At 43.4% G+C, this 16,088-nt stretch overlaps 1 protein-coding gene across 1 annotated transcript; it reads right to left on the bottom strand.

Annotated features, from left to right (window-relative positions):
* Positions 1-81: 81 nt before the first annotated feature.
* Positions 82-15,654, bottom strand: taf1c (TATA-box binding protein associated factor, RNA polymerase I subunit C). Its single transcript, XM_080477146.1, has 15 exons — positions 15,259-15,654; positions 13,657-13,762; positions 12,438-12,487; positions 11,185-11,280; positions 11,009-11,076; positions 10,670-10,923; positions 9,739-9,870; positions 9,525-9,642; positions 9,385-9,456; positions 9,169-9,304; positions 8,507-8,635; positions 7,848-8,019; positions 6,741-6,878; positions 5,196-6,379; positions 82-1,793 (listed from the first exon to the last, which is right to left on the bottom strand). The coding sequence occupies exons 1-15, from the start codon at positions 15,376-15,378 to the stop codon at positions 1,647-1,649; spliced, it is 2,922 nt and encodes a 973-aa protein (XP_080333272.1). The 5' UTR covers positions 15,379-15,654; the 3' UTR covers positions 82-1,646.
* Between the last annotated feature and the right edge of the window lie 434 nt (positions 15,655-16,088).

The following is a 16,088-nucleotide window of genomic DNA, read 5'->3' on the forward strand; positions in this document are numbered from 1 at the left end:
GTCCGATAAAGAGTTTAAAAACACAAATGTATGGTTGTAAAATCATTTATACTCTTAAAATCAGCTCATTTTCTGTTCTTTAAGTTCTTTTATTAAGAAACTTTTGGAGACAAAAATACAAAAAGACCAAAGAACCAATTTCCTGTACAAAAACAAAACAAACAAAGGACATTTGGTAGAAACCCGGGAGTCTGTTAATGTTGGCGAACCTCAGATGTCTTTACAGGACTAAAGGTGACGCTCCTCTTCAGGAGAAAGGAAGAAAAGAACAGAGCAGCGTGTCCGGTCCAGGCTCACAGCCAGAACCTCCAGCGGACACCAAGACGTGGTCACAACCCCCCGGACTGGACTCATGATGGATTTAGGTGAACGACATTGGACATTTTCAGATGCAGTTGGTTAACTTTTATTCAATTCATAAACTAATGGAATGACTTTGACTATCAGGAAGAAAAACTGGACGTCTTCACATCTTAACCCTTGATTGTTTATATACTGCATCAGAAAATGACCTAAAAAACACATTTAATGTCTTCGATCTGTCTCAGAATTGCAATAAAATCATGTGAAACGTGACGCGCCGTCGTCCGTCTACATTTGAGTACTGGCCTCTTACGATATGAATTGTTGTAAAAAGAACAAATCCAGACATTAAAATAAAAAAGACTAACCGTGTCAAAGGGACAAAACAAAGTCTTTTCATGAATCTGAGTGTTTCTACAAATCCGGAACTTTGATCAAGTCAACAGTTTTGATGCTCCAGGTGGAAACGTGGACGTTACACCATCAGGAGGAAGGCCAGCTTGTCTAGACACAAACATTCACCACTCATTGGTTCTCATTCAATACTTTTGAAATGTTAAGATGTTTTCATTTCTGCTGACGCGGACTCTTTAAAGCAGACCTTCTAATATAGAAACAGATATTACCTAGAATATCAAGGTTTATTTTCTGGTTTGATCTGCAGTACTTTTGTTTCATGTCACCCAGACTTCTGTAAACAAGTGATGCTGTGTGGATTCTTTTTCATAGATTTCACCCTTCTATCAGACACATTGGGAAGAAGAAACCTTATCAAGGCTTCAGATGTGTCCACATGGGTCTGGTGCCTCAGCTGGCTTTGTCCCACATGTGGGACAGGCTTTGGACGAGGAAACGTCCCTGGTTCGTCCCACACACATGTCCCACATCATCAGTGAAAGGTAGAAATGTGCAGCTGCCACCGTCATTCCTCAGGTTTTTCAGGAAGTGGAAGACATGAATTCACCGAGGCAACGTCAGTTTCTTCATGTGTGTTCGAAGATCTTTAACTCAATATTGTTGGAAACCTTCTTCAGCAGTGAAACTGTGTTAAATGACTCCTTACGCTACAGTAACCGAGATCTTCCATGTTTCCATGAAAGTCTTCAGACGGTCACTGCCTTGCTGGCTGTTTCATGATAACAAACCAAGAGCACATTGAGACGAGCACAAACTTTCACCTTCGCCACAGAAAAAAAAGCCGCAAAACACAGAAACTCCAGTCGGTCCTACCGAATCCTCCTGCGGAGCGTCTCGAGTCGCCTCCTCTTTGTCCTCCAGGAGATCCAGCTCCGACGTAATCCCACACAGCCAGGAAAAGTGGTACAAATCCAAGTATTTCCCTCTTAAAATCCCATCCGAGACTTCTTCTTGGGCTGAGACGCCTGTGACGGGCGCCGCAGGGAAACCTGGGAGCTGCTGAGCCGAGAGGCGGCGGTGGCGGCGGGCAGGCGGTCCGCGGTGCCTTCCTCGTCCCGCTGAAGAAGATCCTCCTGCAAACGGCAGACAGTCAGTGATTCAGTGTGAAGCAGCTTTCTTTTTCTACGATTCACCAGGAAATCAGCAGGATTTCTGCAGCTTGTTTTTACACATCCGCCGTTCACTTTTAGTTTTGTTATTGAAAAAAGGCTAAAGATGTCAGATAAACTGGAGATTCAGGAGAAAATGTTACAACAGAAATGAAAGTTTCTCGTCTGCTTCATCTTTCGTTTAGTCTGAATCGCTGCTTTAGTCATCCAAACAATAGTTTTCCTGGAACAAATGTTTCCTCCCTCAATAAGACACTTCCAGTCCCCAAAAAGTAAAAAAAAAAAAAAAGTATTTTAAACTCCACAATCCACATTTTCTGATTATTTCTGTAAATATGTCCTAAAATAAAATCTTTATAAATCTAAAACATTTTAAATACATTTCATATCTTAGATTTGTTTGTCCAATCAGGTCAGTAGATGTTTTCTTTTCTCTTTTCTTAATTCTAACAGCTGATACAACATATACCTTCATTTACACATTTCATAATGATAATTTATAATCTACCCAGCTTCATTCAGGCGATACCACATAGGAGCAGAAAACAAGGATTACTTGTTATTAATGCTGGAGCTGTCATCACACTATGAGCAACCGCACACCCATTTGTTCAAGTACGTCCAGGTCAGATACTTTGTTATGCCAGAGCAACGTGATCATCTTCTAGAGCCTCGAGAGATAAACATGTGCACAGTAAACAGGAAGTGGTGGGGTATATATCCTATTCACACAATACAATCATATTCATAGAATGCATCTCTAACAGATTAAATAATAATTAAATAAATTAAATAAAGCCTCAGCACTCCCAGTTTTGCCCAAAATAAAAATCTGGCATAGGAACGTTGGTACACGTGTTTTGGACCTGCTCCTGTCGTCAGTTATATTGGGCGACCATATATACTCTATTTAACCATCCGCAAAGAGCCAAGAGTAATCCTACTCTTACTCGTCATACATCTATGATGAAAAGCAATAAAAATCGAGAGCTGGTCCGAACAGCCATTTCTGGGCTCTGGGCCCTGGGCCATTTCTGGGCTCTGGGCCATCGGGCCTAATCAATGATGAATGTGGCGGGCTGGAGGGGGCGGATTATTCAGATCTCCAAACTAATATCCGGAAAGTACCACGACGACCAATTATTCTGATATTCAAGTCCAGCCCTAATAAAAACCAACCAATAGCTCTCATCACAGCCAACAAATGTAAAGCTTTGCATTGGAAAGATGTCACAGCGTCTACATTTGCTGGACGGATGAAAAGAACAAACATCCTTCATACCAAGTGAAAAGATTCCGGACAAGTTGATGTTTATCCTTCTAACATCTAGAGTTTCAAAAGCTCTGTGGACACAGGGTCCGCCACACAGTAATTGTTTTACATTTAAACCAAGTATTAAATAGGGACGAGCGATATAAACGGTATACGGTACAACGATATGAATTTGGTCCACGGCAGAGATTTTGACTGAACCAGTCCACCACCATAGCGCATGTTGATGATGTCATCAAGTTGTGCTTAATCTGCAAAATGTGTCGGGCTGCAGTAACGGCGAAGAGAGGGAATACAAGCACGAAGCACATTTTGAAATACGAAGAAAACCAAAAGCTGCACCGTCCAAAAACACCCGGTCAGTCAAGTGGAAAGAAAAAAAGGCCCGACACGCCAGCAGATTGATATTTTACACGCCTTTTCTAAAGAATGTGCGGTGGATTGATTACAAACACCATTACTGTGTGCCTGTCTACAGATACGGTGCCATTTCTTACAGTGGAGAAAAGCAGATTTCAGAACATGATTAAGACACTCGATCCACGTTAGAAGGTACCAAGCTACAAGAAATGTTTATTTTCTTACATTTTGCACTTTATTTTAAACAAATGATCCAGAAAAAGATCAGTTAGGCATAAAAAATTTCTTGAATAGTTATATTTTCTAATGTTTTTTTATTTTTTTTAATAAGTTTTGCACAATAAACGTTCTTAAATTGGCTTGATATACTTTCCTTAAGTGTTTTTATTCTGCTGCAATGTATTTGGTACGCGAGTGTGTTCAGAAAGTCATTTTCACACACACACACACACACACACACACACACACACACACACACACACACACACACACACACACACACACACACACACACACACACACACACACACACACACACACACACACACACACACACACACACACACACACACACACACACACACACACACACACACACACACACACACACGAAAATAAAATAAAATATTGCAATATATCTTTACTGCACATTCTCCAAATTATAACACAATGCAAATTTGAGGCCAAATTAAACTCCAATGTGATTGTTAAACACGCTCATTCAACAACATGTCTTCTTATTCCGGTCTCTTAATTTACAGTAAGTGCTGTCCAGTGGCTGTTGTTCATTCCTTCTCTTCAAGTCTTTGTTATTTCTGTACTCGTTTGATTGTTTTATGAGATATTGAAGGTTTGCATTTATTCTTATCTACAACTGTTAGTAGGGCTGAAACGATTACTCAAGTAATTTGAATACAAAACTTTATCGAGGCAAAATCCTCGAAGCTTTAATGCACTACACTTTGCGAAGTAAGCGAGTGCGCTGTGTACAGTACTCAGTGCCGATTACCCGACTAACATATCTTTGTACATTGTCCTATCATACAGCTCTATGCTGATGTGGAAAAACCCAATAAAGACACTGTTGAAAAGTAGAACTGCGCAGTTTGGCTGGGAAGAAATCGCTGAAGTGGAAGATATATGTATATATTTCTCGAAAATGGGCAAAAGAAAAATGAAATGAAATAAAACAAAGCACTCCCCAGATCCTAGAGGAGTGATGAACACTTCAGATCCGTTCGGAGAATTGCAACAACAAAACGAACACCAGACTTTGAGAAAGGGTGATCAACAACACTGTACACACTAAAAGTCAATATAAGTATTAACAACGCTTTCTTTATGTTTATGTTTGATATGCATGTGGAGCTGACCCGGCCCCTCCGTCACATTCTAAAAGTCAGTGGAAGAATTTCGATTCACTCATCCAGGAGTTCATAACTCGGGTTGAAAGTCACTTTACTGCTTTGAAACCTTTAAAGTACATATAAAAACATCTCACACACACTTATCTACTTCTATCTGATGCATGATTTCTCTACTCTGATGTTTCATTGTATTTTAGGACAAAATAGCTTTTTTCCATCTGTATTCTGTCAATCTGAGTGATAAACAAACAAAAGAAGAGAAAAAGAGATAAAAAGCTCTGTGATGTGATTTGGGATGATAATTTGGGACATCTCGGAGTAACACTGAGCTGTGACTGGGCTGTGTTTAGTCCGTTTGGCTCTTACCTGAGTGGCAGACAGGTTGTGTTTCCTCTCCCCAGCTGGTGTAGAATGCAGGGATTTGGTTGTCTTGGCGGTCAGCAGGTCACCCTTCACTCTGGTCGGCGTTGCAGCAGCACTGGAGACAACGGTGTCAGTTTCTGCATCGTCATGCCCCAGAACATCCGACCGCTGGGAGAAGCCCCCCGTCTGCCAGGCGTCGGACCACGCCTCCTGGCTGGAGGTGGCAGACGCACACGACCTGTTGAAGAAGTCGTCCAGCTCCGATTGGCAGCTGGAGGAGAAGCTCCCGCTGAGCTCCACCTGATGTCCAGCCGCTCGCCGCGCCTCCTTCTCCCGCCTCCTCTTCCTCCTCAGAGCCTGAGCTTTGGCCTCGTTGTGTGTGCCCAGCTCCTCCTCCCACCACGCCAGCCATGCCTCCTCGCCCTGCCAGGACGCAGTCAGTCTGCGGCTCAGGGGGTCGGACCAGGGCTGCGGGTCCACCTGGTCTGGAACCGGTACCAGAACCGGTTCCTGGACCGGAGCAGACAGAACTAAGGAGCGTTTGGACATGCAGGACCTCAGATGATCCCTCAGACTCTGCACGCTCCCGGTTCCTGATGAATCCGTGGCGTCGGACTGGAGCAGACCTTCTGTGCTGATGGTGAAGTGCTGCGAAGTGAGGGGGCGGGGCTTATTTCTGTTTCTTTTCCGCATCAGTTTTTGGATCCAACGCTTCCACGTAACGAGCGCGCTGTTGGTGAGCGGGGTTGGAGCTTGAGGCTGTGAGCTGCTGAGCGTTTCCTTCTCACCGCTTCTCTCATTTCTGCTCGTGTTTCCTTCCTCCAGATCAACACCTAACCCGTGTGTTTGGTCCAGCTCGGGGTCCTCGTTGACGACAACCGGGACCTTCCATCTCTTCATGTTTGGACGTCTGCCCTCTGCCTCTGAATCCTCGGAGCAAGAGTTGGAGTCCGTCGCTCCTTGTGCTGGCTCTGGTGTTTCAGCTACAAAGCTCTGAGCAGTCTGAGTCGGCCCGATCACACTTTCATCGCTCGACGTGTCCTCCACCACCATTCCATCGGGTCGAGCAGAATTTCCAGCTGGACCTGCACCATGCTGCTCAGACTGGAGAACCTGGTAGAAAATATCTCCAGCCTCCGTCAGCTGGAGGACGCACAGGCAGTCTGGTGTACTGATACAGGTCAGACCTGGAGACACAGGGAGAGGTCAGCTGCTGCATGCTGGGAGTTTAACGCCAACAAACTGTACAGTCTATTCACTCCAGGAAACTCCCTCCAACTATGGACACAAAAACGAGCAGTTCTGCCTGAACAGTGGCTTTGCATTTTGACCAGCCTTCATATTTAAAAGGACAGTAAATGATTCCAACGTCGCCACAGACATAATGTGGAGAATTGAATTTAACAGATATCTCCTCAGGATACATCGAAGTTTCTTCTTGATCTATTATCCAAAATATTAACCAGATTGTCCTCAAAATGAAATCATTCCTGCCTCTACACGTGTAATCAGCTAACATTTCATTAAATCTGTTCAACACACACGTACCTGTGGCCGGTGCAGACAGTCTGTGGGCTGCAGCGTCCTGGCGGTGAGGGATGAGCACCGGAAGGTGTTTCAGACTGTCTGTGGCCCTGAGCAGGGTCTGAAGAGGCCCCCGACTGGAACAGGCCTCTGCTCGCCCACCTATCAACACACACACACACACGCACACACATCAACAACTCCCCTGGCGGAGGCCACTGCTTCCAGCATGTGTAGTTAAGGTTAACCATGGATAGGGTGGGTTCAGTGGTGTGTCTTGTTTCTATGTTAAGTTGCATGATGGATAGATTACACACCTTTCTGGGGAAGGAGCACATAACGCCTATTCTGGCATCTCTCCACTGGCTGCCTGTGCATTTTAGAATTCGCTTTAAGATTCTTTTATTTGTTTTTGAATCTCTGAATGGTCTTGCCCCGCCCTACCTCTCTGAGCTGCTCCACCTCTACACCCCTGCTCGGTGCCTCCAGTCAGCTGATCAGCTTCTTCTGGAGGTACTGAGGTCCAAACCAAAGCTCAGAGGGGACAGGGCCTTTTCTGTTGTGGAATGAGCTCCACTGCCCGTCAGACAATCCCCCCTCACTGTCCACTTTTAAAACTAATCTTAAAACACGTTTTTTATTCCTCGGCTTTTAACCATGTTTGAGACTCTGTGCCTGGTTTTACTGTTGCCAGTCTTATTGTTTGTTTTACTGTATTTCACTGCTTTTACTCTTCTATTGTAATTCTTTTTTTTTTTAACGTCGTCTCTTATGTGAAGCACTTTGGCTTCAGCCACAGCTGATTTAAAGTGCTATATAAATAAAGCTGACTTGACCTTTCTGATACAAAACTTTATTCAACAATACTTTACTTGGTTAATCAAATAAAAAGTAAAAGTGTCCTGAAGGAACAGGAGCATTGGGGGAATATCCGATAATAAATATAATGTAACTTATGTGCACAGTTCAGTGTTGATGTCAAACCACTTTTTTTACATCAATAATACCAATAATTACCTCAAGACAGTTTTGGTCTTGCAGACCATTTGCTCTGTGAAGGTTTAACACTAACATGCAAACATCAAACGGAATAAAAAAGACTGAGCAGGTATCTGCCCCCTGCTGACTGACCTGAGTACTGCAGCAGGGTGATTTCTTGAGACCGGTGGGAGCCCAGTAAGATCTTCGTGTTTCCTACTTCATCAGGAATGATGTGGCAAAGCACCGGTGGTGACTGCATCTGGTGGTCCAGTTTGAGCATCGGCACGCCCGGGAGGCGCTCGTCCATGATGTAAGCAGAGTACTGGGGGGTGGAGAGAAAGATGGTGTTTAACACCATAAACACAAACAATCCCACATGTTGATTCTTTGAGCAATGTTGAAATTTGTTCGATCTGAAACATTTAAGTGTGGAAAACATGCAAGTAAGTAAGAAATCAGGAAGGGGAAGACTTTTTCACACCACTGTACGTCCCAGCTGAGCTCATTGTGGATATCAGACCAGGAGGTGACAAACACTATTTTCAAACTCATTTGATGCTGTTATTCAAGGCTTTATACATTATTTTACCTCCAGAACTGAGCCTTAAGAATACAGTAGTATCTTAATGATTTAGGCATTTAAATTCCAGTTGTGCCTAGTTTTGATATTTTAACATTTCTTTTGTCTTGTTGACATGTTTTTCTGGCACTTTGTGCCAACTTGCATGAAGGATGCTGGAGAAATAAAGCCTTCAACCATCCGGATGGGTTCAGGGTGTTTGGACCGCGTGGGGTTGACATGAACTTACCTGCGTGGTGACGAGGTGGTGGAAGGAGTGAGCATCTCTCAGATATCTGCACAGGATGAGTCTCTCGCCGCTCCGACACTCTGACGTGCGGCTGATACGAAACAGAGTGCGACTGGAGGCCCGACTCGTCTGCAGGGCGGGAAAACGAGGACCGGGTCAGAGGAGCAGGAAACACGTCGACAGCCTGTGAGTGGGTGGTTAGTTTCTGGATGACTGTCGGGACTGAAGCCACATCAAGGAAAAGCCTCGCAGCAAAAAGAAATGCTGGATGACGCGGTCAAACTGGTCACATTTCATTTTTGAACTTCAACGTTTATTAAAACAGTTCATTGCTCTCAGCTCCGGTCGATGTTACTCAGAGCTGAACAATAGACAATAAATTCAACATACAAGAGACTGAACTACGACAAATTAAGTTACCACGAGTTACTTTTTGATGATTAACAAATCAAATATTTTCAGATTAATGTGTTAAAATAGCTGAACTGTTAGCGAGTTCTTTTGGAGCACAATATCTTAGAAAACACCGCAGGATTAAAAACATCCCGTGAACGATATTTTAACCACAAGTCAACCTTGGAGACGCTTTTATATTGGAGAGCTATCCGAGGGTCCACACCACTATTAAAAACTGAACCTGTGTGAGGAAGCAGAAGACTCACCCTGATGTCTGTGAGCTCCGCCCCCGTCCGGTCTGCGTACACCATCACTCTCGGGTGAGCAGAGAACTCGCACCATCTCCACCCGGATCTGGCGTTGAAGTACAAGTTGGAGTCCTCCTCTCGGACCCTCTGCATGCTGTCAGGCCAAAGAGTCGCTTTAGCTCACATCCGCACACAGATCGACTGGTTCAGCTTCTTCTGAAATGACGTCCTCACCCTTTTCCCACAGTCCACAGGTTTGCGGCTCCACTCTCACTTGCCACCAGAAATTCACCTGAGACATGAGGACTGAGCAGACAGAGGACCCTCAGAACCGACTCACACACTCCCCCCTGCAGCCCCGTCGGAGCACTCACCTCACGCTGATGCAGGTCGCCGCCTCCGTGGTTTTGACCACCTGCAGCAGGTGTGGCTCCTTGCTTTCACTGAGCCTCCAAACGCCACAGAGGTGATCGAGCCGGAGGCCCACAAGACCTGAAACAGCCAAGGAGGGTCTTCAAAAGGAGGCAACTGTGGGGGGACTTCCTCCAGGTTCTTCCAGCTGTGGAGGAACTTCCTCCAGGTTCTTACATTGGTCGAGGACGCAGGCGGAGCTCAGCTGTCTGACGGGGCCTTTGAGCTGGAAGCTGAAGGGCTTGCTGCTGCTGGCGTCCACACAGGGGGGGCCGTCTCCGCGGTGCTGCAGCGCTACCTTGTGGAAGTCTGAGGTACTGAGTCAAGAAAGAAGCACAAACAGTGACGGAACAACACAGCTGGAACCGAGCGGCTTGGGTCAGAATGGAAATGATTCTTTGAGGAGGGGAATCTCGACCGTTTTGAAGAGAATCATTCTACTTTTCAATGCTGCCACAGATAATTAATATAGTTAATCCACACAATCAAACCTGAATCTGCGGTCAGTCACAAGAAATAAAATAATCCATTATTCATTTTTAATTTGATGTAAACAGCTGTTTGTTTTTTGCATAAATGGGAGATGAAGAGCTACTGCAGCTCGTCAGGATGAGTTCCTATATCGAGTTGCTTTGGACACTGTGTCTGGAACAATAATCAATAAATACTTCTCATAATAGGAATGATGAATTTGAGCAGACACCGAGAGGTTTCTGACGGACAATATTAAATTCTTTTCAGATTTAATGAATTCTGGTTCAGACTAATTCTCTCTAAAACAGTTTTGAACATTCCACTTTAGCTGTTCCAATTTAAACTGATAACATTTTAAGCTGTTTATCTTTTTCCAAGCAATGTATTTTTTCATGTAGATTAAAAAAAAAAAAAAGTCTTATTCTGACAGATGAACTCACATGCTGAATGTGAAGATTGACTTAACAGGTAACATGGTCATTCATCCAGATGTCAGTTCTTCCTGTTAAAAACATTCATCAGTTTACAAAGTGGAAACCACGTCTGAACGGTCAGTGTCTGTAAGTAAATCCAGGATTTGATCCGTTTTCTGCAACGTGAATCTGCTGTGTGGACTCGTGGATCTGCAGGATACTGAGCACGTCCTGACCCTGGTGTCCTGGATAGAGCAGGCAGCCGCGCTGAGAGCTGCTGCTGCTGCTCTGTGAGAAGGGGATGAAGGCCAGAGCGCCCCCGGTGGCTGCTTCGCAGAACAGCCAGCGGTCCCTCTGCTCGGCCAGCTCGTCATAGAGCAGCGGCCCCAGGAGGTCGGGGGGCACGGCGGGCACCACGTCGGACAGCAGCCGGCTGTACTGGCTCATGGCGACCGAGTAATAAGCCTGCTGACACCTCGGAACAGAAAGAAAACACATGGTCAGACAAGGCATCGCCTTTTTTTCTGTTCAGCTTTTTAGTCCTTCCTTACAGCACTCACCTTTTCACCCTGAGCAGGTCGAGGTAGTTCTTCACCCTCCACATGTTGACAGAACCGTCATGACGAAGCTGGAGAAAATAACACATTTATCTCAGAGTATGAAACTTTCTGATCAAAGAACAGCGACAGCAGAAGAGCGAAAAATAACTAATAACTAATAGCGTTTGCACACTCACCCCTCGTCTTGCTTCAGGGAAGTGGAATTTTCCCCCCAGAATGCTGCTCATACAACCGAAGGCGTCGTGGCTGTGATCCATGAAAAAGTTCTGCATCTGAACACAAAGAGGAAAGGATCCGTTCAACCTGTAGCCACATTGTGGTTTCTTATCACGGATGGAAACCAACGTTAACAATCACCACACCAAAACAGCCGAGAAGCAGAATGTGGAGTTTCTCTGGTTCTACCCAGAGGAGACCCGAGTCCCGGTTTAAGGATGTTTGTCCACTTTGTAAAAAGAGCCATTTAAATCTTTCCACTCATCAAATTAACTCGGCTTCATTCAGCTGGTTTTACATTTTACGTGCTGCAGTTTTCGGTTCACAAAACTTTCACGATGAAAGTTGGTTTTATTGAGTAACAGTGAGACTCTAAACAAAATGTTAATGCAACTGTTAAAAATGAAGCTGTGAAATTTTTAAAAAGGGAAGAAATAATGAGGGAGGTTATTTAAATTATTTTTTTTAAGTTCATCAAATGTCACATTGTTGTGACATTAATGTTTATTACTGTTTAAATCTCTTGATCTCTTGGAAAATGCCCCGCCCATTCTTAAATGATGGTGATTGGTGCGCAGGTTCAACACTGAGCTGCAGCGGAGAGATGAGAAATTAATTTAGAACAATCCTTTTGACAGAATAAAATAAATCCTGGTCACTGAGGCTTTGAAGGATGTTTTTGTTCTCGACTTGTTCCAGGTCTGTTTCTCTCCACGAGGGTTGATCTGGAATAATGAGGTTGATGGTCACACCCGACAGAACGGCAGAAACATGAATTTATGGAACGCAGAACGACTCGTGTCGTCGTGGTGACGAATTAATATTCCAACATAAAACACAAGAAAAACTCAGCCTCTAAACAACTGGATGGAAAATCTAAACTAAAAGAAGAGCAGTGAGGAAGCTCTGCCTGAAACGTTTCTGCTGTGAAGCTGAGTGATCACAGTGCCGTCCCTTTATATCGCCGATGAATTAATATTGTATAATCTCACGAAGTCAGTATTAACAAGTCAGGAATGTTTTAATTCTTCATAATCTCAGAGAATAACTGATCCTTCAGTAAATCTGTAATCTGTGCTGCAGAGTTTCTCAGTGTGTGTGATTGGTCAGATCCTGCAAGCTCCGCCCCTTTCACGGGCATTAAATACAGAAACTGTAGATTGTTTTTAGACACGCAGATGAAACAGGTTCTCACTTCAGTTCGTGTACTCACATGTTCTGTGAAGCTCAGGGGATCCGGAGGCGTCACATGTGGAAGGAAAGCTGCAAAACCGTTACAAAAGCAAGTCAAAGTCTTTAAGAAATGCAAAAATAGAAAGTTTAGAGCTCCTTCATGAAAAAAGACTGATATGATGAATAATAGCATTTACGAGGATTACTTTAGAGTCACTGTTAACTTCATTAAAGAGGATTCATATGTCCTCCAGATCAATAAAACATCAATCCAAACATCCATCTATCTCATAGTTATAAAGATGTAATTAATATAATTTGTAATCTAGTTGAAATGCATCATTTAATTTTATACTTCATGAGATTAAACAATATTAATTCACCTGACAATCTAAACAGACAGGCACGGCACTGTCATCACTCAATTTCACTTCTTCCCAAACAAACATGTCTGGCAGAGCTTCCTCAGTGCTCAACCTTTCGTTTATTTTGAGGCTCCGCCCCCATGTGAGTGTGTTTAGTGTTGGAATATTAATACCTCACCATGATGGCAGGAGTAGTTGTGCGTTTTCTAAATTCATGTTTCAGCAGTTATGCCTGGTGTGACCCAGTGTTTGCTCTACATTCATTTAGAAGAGAACAGTGGAGGCGGGGGGGGGGGCAAGAGCAACAGAAAGGTTTGTTTGGGGATAGATGACACGTCTTAGCCTCCAGTAAAACTATCAGCTGACCTGCCTTCTGTAGTTTAGCTTACAAAGGTCAACGACAGAGAACTTTACTCAATGCACTTAAACCTGACTGCAGACACCAGATATATCCTCAACAGTGCAACTTTATTGCTGTGATTGTCCTCAGGGCTAAAATGCACATAAACAATCCCAAAATTAAAGTAAATGAGGTTCCGCCATTCAACAAATGCAAGCTTTAACACAGGTTGAAGCAAAAATGCCAGAGTAACTAAGGAAACCCACAAATGCGAAAAATGCCAAAGTACTCTGTGTGTGTGTGTGTGTGCGTGTAGATGGGCTGAAAACAACAATGGATCAATAGGTTTACTGTGGCCTCTAGCCAGTGGCTCTAGCACTCTGCGTGTGCGTGTGTGCGTGTGTGTGTGTGTAATGCTGTGTTCAAGTCCAGCTCGGAAAATGGCCGGCGGAATTTGGGTTGGTACCTATTAAAGTACAGAATTCAGTACCCATGCCTACTAGGGGGCCCACAGTGAGCCAGGACCACGGTGGGAGGATCCACAGCAAACTCACCATTCTTGGGCGACAGAAGTGGAAGTGGGACGGGCTCAGTCTGATGCCAAGTCTCCCCTCCAACCTCATGCTGGGGTTTAAATACCCACGTGGAAACTGAACCTTCCTGAAAACACACAAAAGTCCCAACAGTTTATCAGTTTCAGCTCGAAAATTCTTTTTCTCCAACACTGATATAAACAAAAGGTCTGGATTCTTCTCAGTTTTAAGAGTGTTGGCAGGTGGGTTCCTGTCTTCGGGGTCAGATCTTTATCCTCATGTGACCAACAGTTTCTACCCTCGCTATTTTTGCCATCTAAATTTGGTGCCGACATATATCCAAATTTGAAGAGTCATTAACTTAACACCTCCCCGAACCTTGAGTCACAAATCTAAATATGAGTAATGATGTGAATGGTTTCAGCATACCTATAGAGCTCAATGGCTGTAAACAAAATGTGCAAGCTCTTATTTTTCCCACAAACTATCAATGTAAGTGAATGTCATGCTTATTTCATTATTTTAGATTTACTTCAATACGTCTCTCAGCTGTTTTAAACTTCTGTATTAGCTATAATGTGCATGAAGAATATGTAAAGGATCTTTAGATCTGTGACCAGGGGGCCTCATTAGGAAAGTTGCTTATGCACAAAATGGGGCCTGAAAGAAGCACATGTCACTTCCCATGTAAACATTGTGAGATATATATATATATATATATATATATATATATATATATATATATATATATATATATATATGTGTGTGTATATAAATATAGATATGAACTTGATAGGAGAATGTGTGCACCTGTACCTCAACTTTAATTATTGGGCATGAACATTTTGGAGACAGAGGAAACTGGCGGCACAGACAGTGAGGTGGTGAATTGAAGCCAGAATCATCTCATACATTTAATGTCTTCACACGTCAGACTTCTAGGTCGTAATAGGGACCGTGTCTTTAGCGACATGGAATGCCACCGTATCCATTAACCACTTCCATGTCGCATCAGCCTTTTCATAAAGGACACCACGTGAAACTGAAGCATATCGCATGCAGCAAACAGCGGATTGGGACCAATTTTTTTTTGTCTTGGACAAGAAACCTGTCCTCATCCACTCTGTTGGCAAAGTCACGTGATCAGATTTATTCATTATTCATTATGATCAGCAGATTCTGGTCATATCAAATTATTTATTATTATTTCAGGATTCGTCCGGGACGGTCCCGTTTGTTTATGGTGACTCCGGACTATTTTGGATGGATTAATAAGAAAAAAGTAACGAAGTAACTGTAGGAATAATTTGACTATAATCTGTCTTTGGGACAATAAAATCCTCGTTGACAGCAGAGATGTCCTCATTGGACTTGTTATACACATTATGTGTAATGTTTTATCTGGCCACAGGGATTATGGTCCCTAAAGGTACACACATTGATCGGTTATATTTATATATATATATATATATATATATATACAAACATGTCTCAGAAACACAGATGATTATGATAATCCACACTTAACAGTAAATGCTCAGTTGACAACCTGTCAGCAGGTCCAGGTGTGCGGTGACACGCGCGCCTCACGCTGAGCAGACTGACAGTGACACGTGGACTCACCTGAAGCCGGACCCGCTGGTACGAGCCCCAGTCTCCGGCGGAGCAGTGTTTCGGGACCGAGTCCGGAAGTACACAGTTGTAAAAAGAAGGGAACAGCTGCTGAGGGAACTGGAAATCCATAATGTCTGAGGTCAGAGGGAGACGACCGGGCTGCTTCAAAGTAGGGAACAAGTCCGGACATGTTGCCCGAGCTGCTCGGCTAGCTGCCCCCTGCTAGCTCCGCCACGATTAAAACAAATAAAATAAAAAATCCGCTTCTAAACATCGTGACAAAGTCTCAACCCCAGGTCCGACACTCCTGTGTGCACACGGAATCAGCAGCAGCGGCCTGTCACTGTGGGAAAGTGGTGCTAATTCATCGGAAATGCTTTCTGGCGCCGAAACACGTGTCGGCTCCCGACCGAACCATCGACCGGAAATGAAGCTGGAAGATACGCTAAAAGCACAGTGTCATTTCCGGTATCAAAAAATAAAAGCAACACTATTTTATGGATATTTTAAATAAATCCTTTCAAAATGAAAGAAAATCAGTTATAAGGATTTAAATTCTGCAGTGAGGTCTGATTATTTGAATTGTGGAAAAACTATTTTCTCACTGTAAAGCCTTGAACATATTTGTATATATATTTTTTTTTATTATCTTAGTTGATATTTTATTGTTATGTGAAAATATAATTCTATATTATATCATATTAATATTCTTTTCTGTCTGGAGGAATGCTAGCAATTGATTATTCTATTCTATTCTATTTTATTCAATAGTAACAGTAATTGCTGTATAAGGAAAGGGAAGGAAGAAAATAAAGCTAGACAATGTCATAATATATGTC

The sequence above is a fragment of the Lipophrys pholis genome, assembly GCF_963383615.2.
Source record: "Lipophrys pholis genome assembly, chromosome: 12".
Classification (NCBI taxonomy): Eukaryota; Metazoa; Chordata; class Actinopteri; order Blenniiformes; family Blenniidae; genus Lipophrys; species Lipophrys pholis.